Below are 13,054 nucleotides of genomic sequence, written 5' to 3' on the forward strand. Positions count from 1 at the left end.
CAATCGGAAATTACCTTTAAATTTTATTGCAGATCTTCAGCGACACGGATTGAATCATTAGCTTTACATTTTAAAGCAAACCTTCGGAGATACAGATTGAATAATGAATATTCTTTATTGGGTCATTGGCTAAAAAATACATGAATACACTTAAATAGGAGAAAGAGTATTCACATACTAATTCATTGCTTTTTCTTTTCTTTACAGGGGAATAAAGATGCAGAGCAACATTTCCTACTCACCCCCAACCATAGCTGTTGGGACTGGGTGAGAGAGAGAGACAGAGACAGAGAGACAGAGACAGAGACAGAGACAGAGAGACAGAGACAGAGAGACAGAGACAGAGACAGAGAGACAGAGACAGAGAGACAGAGACAGAGACAGAGACAGAGAGAGAGAGAGAGAGAGAGAGAGAGAGAGAGAGAGAGAGAGAGAGAGAGAGAGATCCATAGACAGAAGGAAGACCCGTTCTGGAAAGGAGGAGAGAGGTTATCTTTGCTTTCTCGCACCACCATTGAAATAAGTCTGGACTTTGAAAATGTTCACAGTTGCACTCTCACATCATAGTGCAACAACAAGTACACAAATACTTTTGTTTTTTCAGCAGACATTGACAACAGCAGCACTATCTGAGGCCCAGACCGTAACCCTCCTAAGCCCTACCCAGCCCTGCCTGGAGTACGCCCTTCACTGCACTCCACCACACCCCACGTAGAGCCTGGAAGGCAGGGAAGCCACGGCCGGGATTTCATGGCAACAGCACCCTAGGGCTGCCATGGCAGCTGGTGCCGCCGATGCTCCACGCCATATTACAGCACTGACGCCGGAGGACGAGGAACGACTAGCCGCTGCCAAGCTGTACAGCGACACTACCCTGCCACGCACAGACAGAGAGAGGGAGAGGGAAGAGCGAGCCAGCGGCAACGAGTGTTTGGTGTGTGGGACTTGGTTTTGTTCGCAGGATAAGCTTCGGCTTCACGCCTTCTGTCACACGGGAGAGAAACCATTCCACTGTTCCCAGCCACATTGTCCTAAGGCCTTCAGCTCCAAATATAAACTGTTCAGGTAAAACATCACTCCACCAAGAGTTTTTAAACAGTTCCTCTAAAACACTTTCACTGACTAACTTTTCTCTCATACTGTACTCTCTTCGTTATCCAGGCATATGGCCACACATTCTCCACAGAAAACTCACCAGTGCTCGTTCTGCGAGAAAATGTTTCACCGCAAAGATCACCTGAAGAACCACCTGCAGACCCATGACCCCAACAAAGAGGCCTTCAAGTGTGAGGAATGTGGCAAGCACTACAACACCAAGCTGGGCTACAAGCGTCATGTGGCCATGCATTCAGCCACGGCTGGGGACCTCACCTGTAAGGTGTGCCTGCAGAGCTACGAGACTACCCCTGCCCTGCTGGAGCATCTCAAGAGCCACTCGGGCAAGTCCTCCGGAGGTGCCAAGGAGAAGAAGCACCCGTGCGACCACTGTGACCGCCGCTTCTACACACGGAAGGACGTGCGTCGCCACATGGTGGTCCACACCGGCAGAAAGGACTTCCTGTGTCAGTACTGCGCCCAGCGCTTCGGCAGGAAGGACCACCTGACGCGGCATGTGAAGAAGAGCCACTCTCAGGAGCTGCTGAAGATAAAGACGGAGCCTCTGGACATGCAAGGCATGCTGGGCTCTGGCTCCTCCCCCTGCACTGTCAAAGAGGAGCTCAGCCCCATGATATGCAGCATGGGTTCCAACAAAGACCACATGCTGGCCAAGCCGTTCCCCAGCGGCACCTCCTTCCCCATGGGCATGTACAACCCCCACCACCTCCAGGCCATGTCCAACCCTGAGGTGGGCCACCACCACTCTCTGATGCCTGGCTCCCTGTCCACTGCCATGGGGATGGGCTGCCACATGGAGCCCCCCCTCCATCCCCCGCACCACCACCACCACCACCACCACCATCACCACCACATCCAAAACTCCCCCCCGCTGCCCCACCTGCAGCAGCCCCAACAGCACCAGCAGCAACAGCACGCCCAGCCGCCGCCCAAGTACCAGCTGGGATCTACCTCATACCTGCTGGACAAGCCCCTCAAAGTGGAGATGGAGAGCTTTCTCATGGATCTGCAGAGTGGGCTGCCGGGCCACCACTCAGGCGATCATCATCATGCTGCTGCCTCGCCCCCCAAGGAGGGACTAGAGCACCCCTCAGGCCTGACAGACGAGCTGTGTGGTGGCCCCCTCCTGTCCAAGAGCCCTGCTGTCATCGCTGAGTCTCTGTGCACTGCTAACATGGACTTCTCTCACCTGCTGGGCTTCCTGCCCCTCAACCTGCCCCCCTACAACGCCCCCATCAGCACAGCAGGACTAGTCATGGGGTACACCTCATCTGCTGCCTCCTCTTCGTCATCGTCATCCTTGCGTGGCACTGAGCACCACGCCGCTGCCACAGCTGCTAACCCTACCCATACCTCTTTGCAACCTCAACCTCAGGAGCAGCAGGGCTCCAGCGGGGGCCTGGGTCTAGGGCCCCTGCACCCTCTCCCGCCAGTGTTTAGCTCCAGCCTCAGCACGACCACCCTGCCTCGCTTTCACCAGGCCTTCCAATGAGGGGCCCCCAGGCCCGGCCCCTACGCCATTATCCTCAGCTCACTGCCTCACACCCAGGGGCCAAGGGGCCTGCTGGCTGCAAGGGTGGACATAACAACACTTGAACACTTAGAAGCCTTAATTGAAGTGCATAAAAGCTTTTGATTGAGCTCCAGAGGAAACTAAACCCTTTATTGAAACAAAAGGAAAAGATGAGAAACTTTCAAACTAAGGAGCTTTTATTCGGCCATTCTTTCTATCCTTTAGCTATGATGATTGAATCCCTCTCGCTTTGTTGTTGTTTGTTTAGCTGGATTTCCATTTAGCTCTTGCAGAATCAGCAGATACTCTTCCTGGGTTACACAAAAAACACGACAAGTAACAAAACACTGATACACTGATACACAGGGACAGTCACATTAAAATACAACGATGTACAAACAATACATCTAAAATATAATGTGTGTGTTAAGAGTGTCTGTGTGTTTGTGTGTGTGTGTGTGTGGTGTGTGTGTGGTGTGTGGTGTGTGTGTGTGTGTGTGTGTGTGTGTGTGTGTGTGTGTGTGTGTGTGTGTGTGTGTGTGTGTGTGTGTGTGTGTGTGTGTGTGTGTGTGTGTGTCACCTCACAGTCCCCTCTATTCCATGAGATTTAGTTTAATCCGTTTTTTTTTAAAGGTAATTCTTCTGTTTGCTGAGTAACTGGAAATGGAAGGGAGTTCCATGTGATCACGGCTCTGTATAATACTGTGAGTTGCCGTGAATTAGTTCTTTAACCTCTACCACTAACCTATCCCCCCTCATCACTTACCTCCCTCTATTCTGTAGTCAGGAGGCAGCATCTGCAGGCCTGAAGGCGTGGTATTGTTACTTTATAAAGTCATAATATTAAGAAAAAAATCTTAATTTTAGAGAAAATTGTTTAAAAAAATATTGTTACCCAGAAGCCTAGTGACCCAGAACACTAGTTTTTAAGTGGGTGAAATATAATTTTCTTGCTTATTCAAATGTGACTGAACATGCTAGGTTGTCTCTCATGTGAGTGTAAAAGTCTGAACCACCTACCCAGAAACACACCCTGTCTGTCATCATCACCGTCAGGGGGGAAAGATTAGTGAAGGACTAAAGTGATACTGCCCCACGGACATTACCCTCCAATATAGGCTACAACCACACAACAAAAATATCTGTCTTGAAAAAGTGCTCTTAAAAAAAACTGGAATAACTGATTACTGTTCAGACTCATCAGTTGTGCAGAAAGTAGAAGATAAGTGAAAACAGAGAGTAGATTTTAACGTTGATAATCACTGCCGCCAAACACAGCGCCCACATATTTAATGAAAAGCAGATGTGAAAATAGCTGAGTCAGTAGAAAACATGCCAAGTCATGCATGTTTTATGTGGTTCCTCAAGAGCAGCACTTTTTAGCAGAAGTCTCTTTAACTTTAGGAATCTCTTTGGCCTAACAATCGTGACCTGCTCAACCAGGGCCAGTGAGGATGACCCTATGTGGAGGATATACCCCTCCTATAAAAGCTGCTCTTGAAAACAGGTCCTTATTTGACTCATGAGGATTTTCATTCCTTCAACTGTCATTCTTCCAGCATTGGTTTTTAAGAAGTCTCCATGGTAACAATATGTCACATCCTTTTCCTCGCCCCCCAAGGAGGGACTAGAGCACCTCATATATTACTGATTTTAATTTTTATGAAAACAAATATATATTCAGTCTGTTAGATGCATGGTAATAATAACCCTGACATATGTGAATAGAAAATAAAAATAACAATGACGACAGTTAAGGAAAACATGTAAAAGAATGTTAGTGCAGTGTATTAAATATCTCGTCAAAAAATGAACATTAGAATTGCTTTTATTTCAGTAAGGTGTATTTAGGTAGACGTATTAAAACAAAGTGTTTTTAATGTGGCAGGTTTACATTTGTCTGTATCTGGCATTTTATTGATAAAAAATGGATGAAGTATTAGCTTTGCCCTTGTAGCTTTCTCCGCTCTATTTAATCTTTATCTGTTCATGTACTACTAAAACAAAAACTTGGATTGTTGACTTTGACAAATGTGTAGTTAGTAGGCTGTTAGTGGCATAATAATCCAGTAGGATTTTACATAGACGTCTTTGATCGTCTCGTAGGACTTTTAAAAAGAATGACTGCCGTTGATAGTCTATTTTCTCAGTTTGAAACATAACCTGATTAAGCGGTCTGATTTTAAGATGCCTTTTTCATATTCACTAGCCTATTGAAAACTTACGCCCAAAGTTGTAAAACTATAATACGTGCTCTGTATCACGTAAGGGATATTTGTATGATGGAAAATATGTCCTGTCTTTGGTATGGCCAACAAATGAATGATATGTTTCACTTTCCTTCAGACATCATGATTGATAGATCGATAGGCTTTGGAACACCCAGCACATGGGTTATATAAAGTCCATTAGTCAAAAGAAAGTCAAAGTGCATCTTGAGAGTACTGATATTAACAGTATTAATATATTATTCTCTTGGTTTGCAACTTTCAAACTCTCTTGACTTTGTCTGTTTGAGTACTCAGCCCAGTCCATATGCAACTATTAGTAAACATGTAGTTTCAAGTATAAAGAAAAAAACTAAAACTATGTAACATAAGCAAAACAAAACAAATTGCTGCTTTTAGCTACGGTTGCCCAGCAACCGTAGAACAGAGAACATTTCAACATTGCAAGATGTAAACATGCACAGTAGTACAGATTTGAACTGTTTCCCTTCCTCTCTGTACTCCTCACTCAGCTGCTTCCTAGATTCAGGAGGAAAGGGTCTAAAACAAATACACAATATCCAGAACAAACAAGTCACCAGCCTGCTCTTTGACATTCAAAGCATGGGACGACTGACTGGGATATTTCTTAGTGGTTTTGTTGTTGTTATATGATATGTTATTTTCTGTTTGTTAAAACAGGACCTTGAAACAACACAACACATCACCTCATTTGATTTTTGATTTTTCTTCCCAAAACCTGGGGAGAGGAAACAAAATCTTGCACAATTGCTCATTAAAATAAACATTTTATTATTTCATTTTAATAATGGTAGAATTGTTATTCAAATTGACCAACCGACCAGAGCCTACTATTGCCTCTTCAGTCAGCTAATTAGACTGACCTATAAAATGACAAATATGTGAAAATAAATACAATTTAAAAGAAACATTTGTTTGGTTGTGACATAGCCCCACTACCAATCAATACTTGTGAAGTAATACGTTCAGGTATGAATCCCTGAAGTTCATGATGACACTTCCACTAGGCTGAGAAATTATCTAAATTAGGAACATTTAATGATTGATCGTGAAGAAATGTGGTTCGCATCTTTGAAAGAATTTGCCTCTTTCTTATAGTGGTAATTGGATATAAATATTTATATAATTGTTTAAAAGCTATCCTTAAAACATAGATTTTTTTTTGTGTACATTTTCAAAGACCATGGCTATATCCAATTCCAGCCAAAATTCTAGCACTCAAATTTAGCATTTATCTTTTTATTCATTTATTGAGCATTTATTGATAAAAAAGAAAAGGCCATTGGCATTGAGTTTGTCCTCCCTGGGTTTCTGTGAGCTAATCTGAATTCTAGCACTTTCAATCTTTAAAAAAAATAGTTTTTTTTTCTTTTACAATTTCAGCTTATATGTTCCTATGTTTTTAATTTTGTATTTGATCCTGTGTATGTATGTGCCATTAGTTTGATGTGTAGATTTGATCAATCTTTATGTATTTTTCTCCTCCAAAAGAAACAGTATTTTTTTTTATAGACTTTTCACTAATACCTTCTTTCATGTGCCCCCACTCCCCTCTCAGGCCTGTTGGGTAACCAGCGTTGCCTTCTCTATTGAAATTGTATATAATTAACACAACAACAAAAAATATTCTACAACCAAGTATTTGTAACAGAGATTTGTAATCCAATTGCCTTTCAGAGAGCATGGTGAGCATGACACATCATCGTCCCTAGGACGTCACATCCACAATATGGAATAGAACTAACAGATTGACCTCTTCTTCAAGGTCAAAAAGACTAGGTCCTGTTTTTTGACAGATGTGACATAGTTCCATTTAACAGCACATTATCTGGGGAACCCAGTTTTAAAGCACTTTTATTTTGCAACCATAACAACTGTCTGATGCATGATAAAATAAAGGTGAAATAAAAATAAAAAAATGACTGAAAAGGCTTGTACCTCAGCCTAGTAGGTACAGAATACATGTTGCCTCTGGACAGGAAAAGGCTTGTACCTCAGCCTAGTAGGTACAGAATACATGTTGCCTCTGGACAGGAAAAGGCTTGTACCTCAGCCTAGTAGGTACAGAATACATGTTGCCTCTGGACAGGAAAAGGCTTGTACCTCAGCCTAGTAGGTACAGAATACATGTTGTCTCTAGACAGGAAAAGGCTTGTACCTCAGCCTAGTAGGTACAGAATACATGTTGTCTCTAGACAGGAAAAGGCTTGTACCTCAGCCTAGTAGGTACAGAATACATGTTGCCTCTAGACAGGAAAAGGCTTGTACCTGTTGCCTCTAGACAGGAAAAGGCTTGTACGTGTTGTCTCTAGACAGGAAAAGGCTTGTACGTGTTGTCTCTAGACAGGAAAAGGCTTGTACCTCAGCCTAGTAGGTACAGAATAGATGTTGTCTCTAGACAGGAAAAGGCTTGTACATGTTGTCTCTAGACAGGAAAAGGCTTGTACCTCAGCCTAGTAGGTACAGAATACATGTTGTCTCTAGACAGGAAAAGGCTTGTACATGTTGTCTCTAGACAGGAAAAGGCTTGTACCTCAGCCTAGTAGGTACAGAATACATGTTGTCTCTAGACAGGAAAAGGCTTGTACATGTTGTCTCTAGACAGGAAAAGGCTTGTACCTCAGCCTAGTAGCTACAGAATACATGTTGTCTCTAGACAGGAAAAGGCTTGTACATGTTGTCTCTAGACAGGAAAAGGCTTGTACCTCAGCCTAGTAGGTACAGAATACATGTTGTCTCTAGACAGGAAAAGGCTTGTACCTCAGCCTAGTAGCTACAGAATACACTTTTGCTTCTAGACAGAATCAGGCATTCTTGAAATTAATATTGTACAAGATCATGTATTCACCATGCTGTGCCAAGACAGGGCTTGCTACAGAGAAGGCAAGTTTCCATCTGTCCCAGTTTACAGTAGACCTCACCCCACACATGACAGTTTACAGTAGACCTCACCCCACACATGACAGTTTACAGTAGACATCACCTCACACATGACAGTTTAAAGTAGACCTCACCCCACACATGACAGTTTACAGTAGACCTCACCCCACACATGACAGTTTACAGTAGACATCACCTCACACATGACAGTTTACAGTAGACCTCACCCCACACATGACAGTTTACAGTAGACATCACCCCACACATGACAGTTTACAGTAGACCTCACCCCACACATGACAGTTTACAGTAGACCTCACCACACACATGACAGTTTACAGTAGACCTCACCCCACACATGACAGTTTACAGTAGACCTCACCCCACACATGACAGTTTACAGTAGACCTCACCCCACACATGACAGTTTACAGTAGACCTCACCCCACACATGACAGTTTACAGTAGACCTCACCCCACACATGACAGTTTACAGTAGACCTCACCCCACACATAACAGCAGAGAAGATGGATATGCTAATAATTCTAAAATGCTAATAATTCTAATAAAACTAAAGCACTTGTTGGAGGCAGCTGTAGCTGCTACGTTTTGCACAGCTAGCCTTGGGGAGTGGCCTTATCAGGAGTATTTCAGCAGTTCTCCAGTCTCATCAGGATGACCTAATCATTTTATCCATCCCACCTGTTTTGGAGCGATGACTCTGCTAAACCTCTGCTGAGATACTCCTGAGAAGGCCTACCTCTGACAGTGGTGTTATGATTCAAACCATCAGATAGTTCATTAGCATCGTTAATGAACGGTTGTGGAAGTGATATCTCACCTTAAGCTTTGACCGAGCGGATGTTTTCGCTACAGCGCCTTGTTGGTTCATTACCTCGACTGCGCCTACTAGAGATGCACTTGTCTTCACCTTTCCTCCGTACTAGTAGGTGCAGAACACAGAATTTAAGGGAATTCTTTAATCCATTTTTAAGTCAGAAAAACGTTTTTTTTTTGGATTTCATTAATGCTTTCTGCTTTTTTGCTTTTTAGTGAGAAACTGGGTACTGTCTGGCGAAGACAAGATTCACATGTAGTTTTACACATTTTTTATCTTAATGTAAGTCTTGCATTCCAAGCTCTTTGTGTATCTTGTTTAGCGACATCGACTTGATGTTTAGTACTTTATTACAGCCACCTCTGGGGGGAAAGGTCATCCTTACACTATTTTATATAGCATGGAGTTTATCAACTTCAGGGAGAATTGTATAAAAATATGCTTCAGAGAAAACCTGCTTTTTTGTTACATATCTCACATGCAATCAGTTGCTGCAAAGTGACAGATTTGTATAGTGGTTGATCCAAAGAGACGACATAACAACAAACCTATTTACTTATTGTACAGTACATTGTATCTTTGAACTGTCATGTGTTTATGTTGAAATTATTAAAATACAAAACCCCACGGTTTCATACTTTGGTTTTAAGTTTTACTCCTTTGTCTTTTGAAAGGAGGATGGTTAGAACACAGAAAATTGGAAATGGATGAAACGGACTCATGCTGAAAAAGGCAGTGTACATTCCTAGAGAGCCCTACACCACATTGCTCTACACAGATGAGTTGACACACTGGACGTCGCTACGGGTCTTGTTGCTAGAGCTGAGCTGAGCCATTGGACAGCCGTAATTACAGTATGATGTCATACAGTATGATGCAGCTAACCTATAGCTACAGACAGCAACACTCACAAATACACTTCCAGGATACAGACTGTGCTATAACTCAAAAAATAGAAACTCAAATATGCTTTTTAAGATTTTTGCTGGGCACCCACAAAGTTGTTAAAATGTATAGGAGGGTAGCGTACTATGATCCCACAATGTGTAATCTGATCTCTACCCCTCAAGACCGACAACATACAGAAGAGGACAATGTTTAATCTGATCCCTACCCCTCAAGACCCACAACATACAGAAGAGGACAATGTTTAATCTGATCTCTACCCCTCAAGACCGACAACATACAGAAGAGGACAATGTTTAATCTGATCCCTACCCCTCAAGACCCACAACATACAGAAGAGGACAATTTTTAATCTGATCTCTACCCCTCAAGACCCACAACATACAGAAGAGGACAATGTTTAATCTGATCCCTACCCCTCAAGACCCACAACATACAGAAGAGGACAATTTTTAATCTGATCTCTACCCCTCAAGACCCACAACATACAGAAGAGGACAATGTTTAATCTGATCCCTACCCCTCAAGTTATATTAATCGTTTGGGATACACCGTCTAATGAAATGCTCCCTTGCAACAACAATAATAATAAATAATTAAAGATAAGAATATGACCATAAAGTAAATGTCTCAGTAGAATAGAATAAATGTTTTAGCTTTAAATATAATACAGGAAGGCACAATTTATAGTCTAATATTTACACATGTTTTGGGGAAGGGGGGGATTGGAGGGCAAATGTTTAAATTGTGCACTATTTAGCCATCATAATAAGAGACTGGTGGCAGAGTGTGTGTGTGTGTGTGTGTGTGTGTGTGTGTGTGTGTGTGTGTGTGTGTGAGTGAGTGAGTGAGTGAGTGAGTGAGTGAGTGAGTGAGTGAGTGAGTGAGTGAGTGAGTGAGTGAGTGAGTGAGTGTGAGTGAGTGAGTGAGTGAGTGAGAGAGAGAGAGAGTGTGTGTGTGAGAGAGTGTGTGTGTGTGTGAGAGAGTGTGTGTGTGTGTGTGTGTGTGTGGTCAGTTCAAGTGCTCCAGCAGTCTGATGGCTTGTAGATAGAAACTGTCTCTGAACCTGTTGGCATCAGACCTCATGCTCCGATACAGTCTGATGGCTTGTAGATAGAAACTGTCTCTGAACCTGTTGGCATCAGACCTCATGCTCCGATACAGTCTGATGGCTTGTAGATAGAAACTGTCTCTGAACCTGTTGGCATCAGACCTCATGCTCCGATACAGTCTGATGGCTTGTAGATAGAAACTGTCTCTGAACCTGTTGGCATCAGACCTCATGCTCCGATACAGTCTGATGGCTTGTAGATAGAAACTGTCTCTGAACCTGTTGGCATCAGACCTCATGCTCCGATACAGTCTGATGGCTTGTAGATAGAAACTGTCTCTGGACCTGTTGGCATCAGACCTCATGCTCCGATACAGTCTGATGGCTTGTAGATAGAAACTGTCTCTGAACCTGTTGGTATCAGACCTCATGCTCCGATAGCATCGACCCGACGATAAGATGAACAGCTCGTGGCTGACGTGTGTAGGGTCCTTGATGATGCCGCGTGCCTTCCTCAGGCACCGTTTCCAGTAGATGTCCTGGATGGGTTGGAGCACGGTCCCAGTGATGTACTGGGTCGTCTTCACCACCTGCTGGAGGGCCTTGCGGTCGTGGATGTAGCAGTGTCTGTAGCAGGCCGTGATGCAACTGGTCAGGACACTGGAGATGCTGTAGCGGTAGTATTTGAGGACTGAATTTCTTCAGTCGCCTTTAGGAAGTAGAAACGCTGTTGCGCCCTCTTGACCAGAGTGGTGGTGTTATATGTCCATGTTAAGTCCTTTGTGAATTGGACGCTGAGGAACTTAAAACTGCTGACTCTACTGCAGTCCTCGGTGATGTGGACGCTGAGGAACTGACTCTCTCTACTGCAGTCCTGTTGATGTGGACGCTGAGGAACTGACTCTCTCTACTGCAGTCCTCTGTGATGTGGACGCTGAGGAACTGACTCTCTCTACTGCAGTCCTCTGTGATGTGGACGCTGAGGAACTGACTCCCTCTACTGCAGTCCTCTGTGATGTGGACGCTGAGGAACTGACTCTCTCTACTGCAGTCCTCTGTGATGTGGACGCTGAGGAACTGACTCTCTCTACTGCAGTCCTCGGTGATGTGGACGCTGAGGAACTGACTCTCTCTACTGCAGTCCTCTGTGATGTGGACGCTGAGGAACTGACTCTCTCTACTGCAGTCCTCTGTGATGTGGACGCTGAGGAACTGACTCCCTCTACTGCAGTCCTCTGTGATGTGGACGCTGAGGAACTGACTCTCTCTACTGCAGTCCTCTGTGATGTGGACGCCGAGGAACTGACTCCCTCTACTGCAGTCCTCTGTGATGTGGACGCTGAGGAACTGACTCTCTCTACTGCAGTCCTGTTGATGTGGACGCTGAGGAACTGACTCTCTCTACTGCAGTCCTCTGTGATGTGGACGCTGAGGAACTGACTCTCTCTACTGCAGTCCTCTGTGATGTGGACGCTGAGGAACTGACTCTCTCTACTGCAGTCCTCTGTGATGTGGACGCTGAGGAACTGACTCTCTCTACTGCAGTCCTCTGTGATGTGGACGCTGAGGAACTGACTCCCTCTACTGCAGTCCTCTGTGATGTGGACGCTGAGGAACTGACTCTCTCTACTGCAGTCCTCTGTGATGTGGACGCTGAGGAACTGACTCCCTCTACTGCAGTCCTCTGTGATGTGGACGCTGAGGAACTGACTCTCTCTACTGCAGTCCTCTGTGATGTGGACGCTGAGGAACTGACTCTCTCTACTGCAGTCCTCGGTGATGTGGACGCTGAGGAACTGACTCTCTCTACTGCAGTCCTCTGTGATGTGGACGCTGAGGAACTGACTCTCTCTACTGCAGTCCTCTGTGATGTGGACGCTGAGGAACTGACTCCCTCTACTGCAGTCCTCTGTGATGTGGACGCTGAGGAACTGACTCCCTCTACTGCAGTCCTCTGTGATGTGGACGCTGAGGAACTGACTCTCTCTACTGCAGTCCTGTTGATGTGGATCGGAGCATGTTCCCTCTACTTCCTGAAGTCAACAATCAACTCCTTTGTATTGCTGAGGTTGTTCCAGTTCCAGCCAGTATCCAGTAACTTCACACAGCCATTGAAGAGGAGTTGGACAACATTCCACAGGCAACAATTAACAGCCTGATCAAACCTATGCGAGGGACATGTCAGTCATGCTGCATGAGGAAAATGGTGGTCACACCAGATACGACTGGTTTTCTGACCCTTGCCCCTACTTTTTTTCCTTTTTACGTATCTGTCACCAACAGAAGCATATCTATATTCCCATTCATGTGAAGTCAATAGATTAGTGCCTAATGAAGGTATTTAAAATTGACTGATTTCCTTATATGAACTGTAACTCAGTCAAAATTGTTGCGTTTTATTCATTATTTATAAAACAAATTGACAACAGAGCGAACAGGACAATGGAACTTCAGAAAGTATTACTTTGGCTTTATCTATATGAAAATTACACACAATCCC

General features: G+C 44.3%; 1 protein-coding gene across 3 annotated transcripts; it reads left to right on the top strand.

Annotated features, from left to right (window-relative positions):
- The first annotated feature begins 206 nt into the window (after positions 1-206).
- Positions 207-3,105, top strand: LOC120059019 (zinc finger protein PLAGL2-like). 3 transcript variants are annotated; one of them, XM_039007781.1, is made up of 3 exons: positions 207-267; positions 605-1,065; positions 1,162-3,105. In XM_039007781.1, exons 2-3 carry the CDS (start codon positions 776-778, stop codon positions 2,606-2,608), a joined length of 1,737 nt encoding a protein of 578 aa, XP_038863709.1. In that variant the 5' UTR covers positions 207-267; positions 605-775; the 3' UTR covers positions 2,609-3,105. The 3 variants fall into 3 exon arrangements, with proteins under 3 accessions (XP_038863709.1, XP_038863710.1, XP_038863708.1); XM_039007782.1 differs by having other exon boundaries at positions 608-1,065; XM_039007780.1 differs by lacking the exon at positions 207-267 and adding an exon at positions 397-488.
- The last annotated feature ends 9,949 nt before the right edge of the window (positions 3,106-13,054 follow it).

This window comes from Salvelinus namaycush, chromosome 14 (assembly GCF_016432855.1).
Source record: "Salvelinus namaycush isolate Seneca chromosome 14, SaNama_1.0, whole genome shotgun sequence".
Classification (NCBI taxonomy): Eukaryota; Metazoa; Chordata; class Actinopteri; order Salmoniformes; family Salmonidae; genus Salvelinus; species Salvelinus namaycush.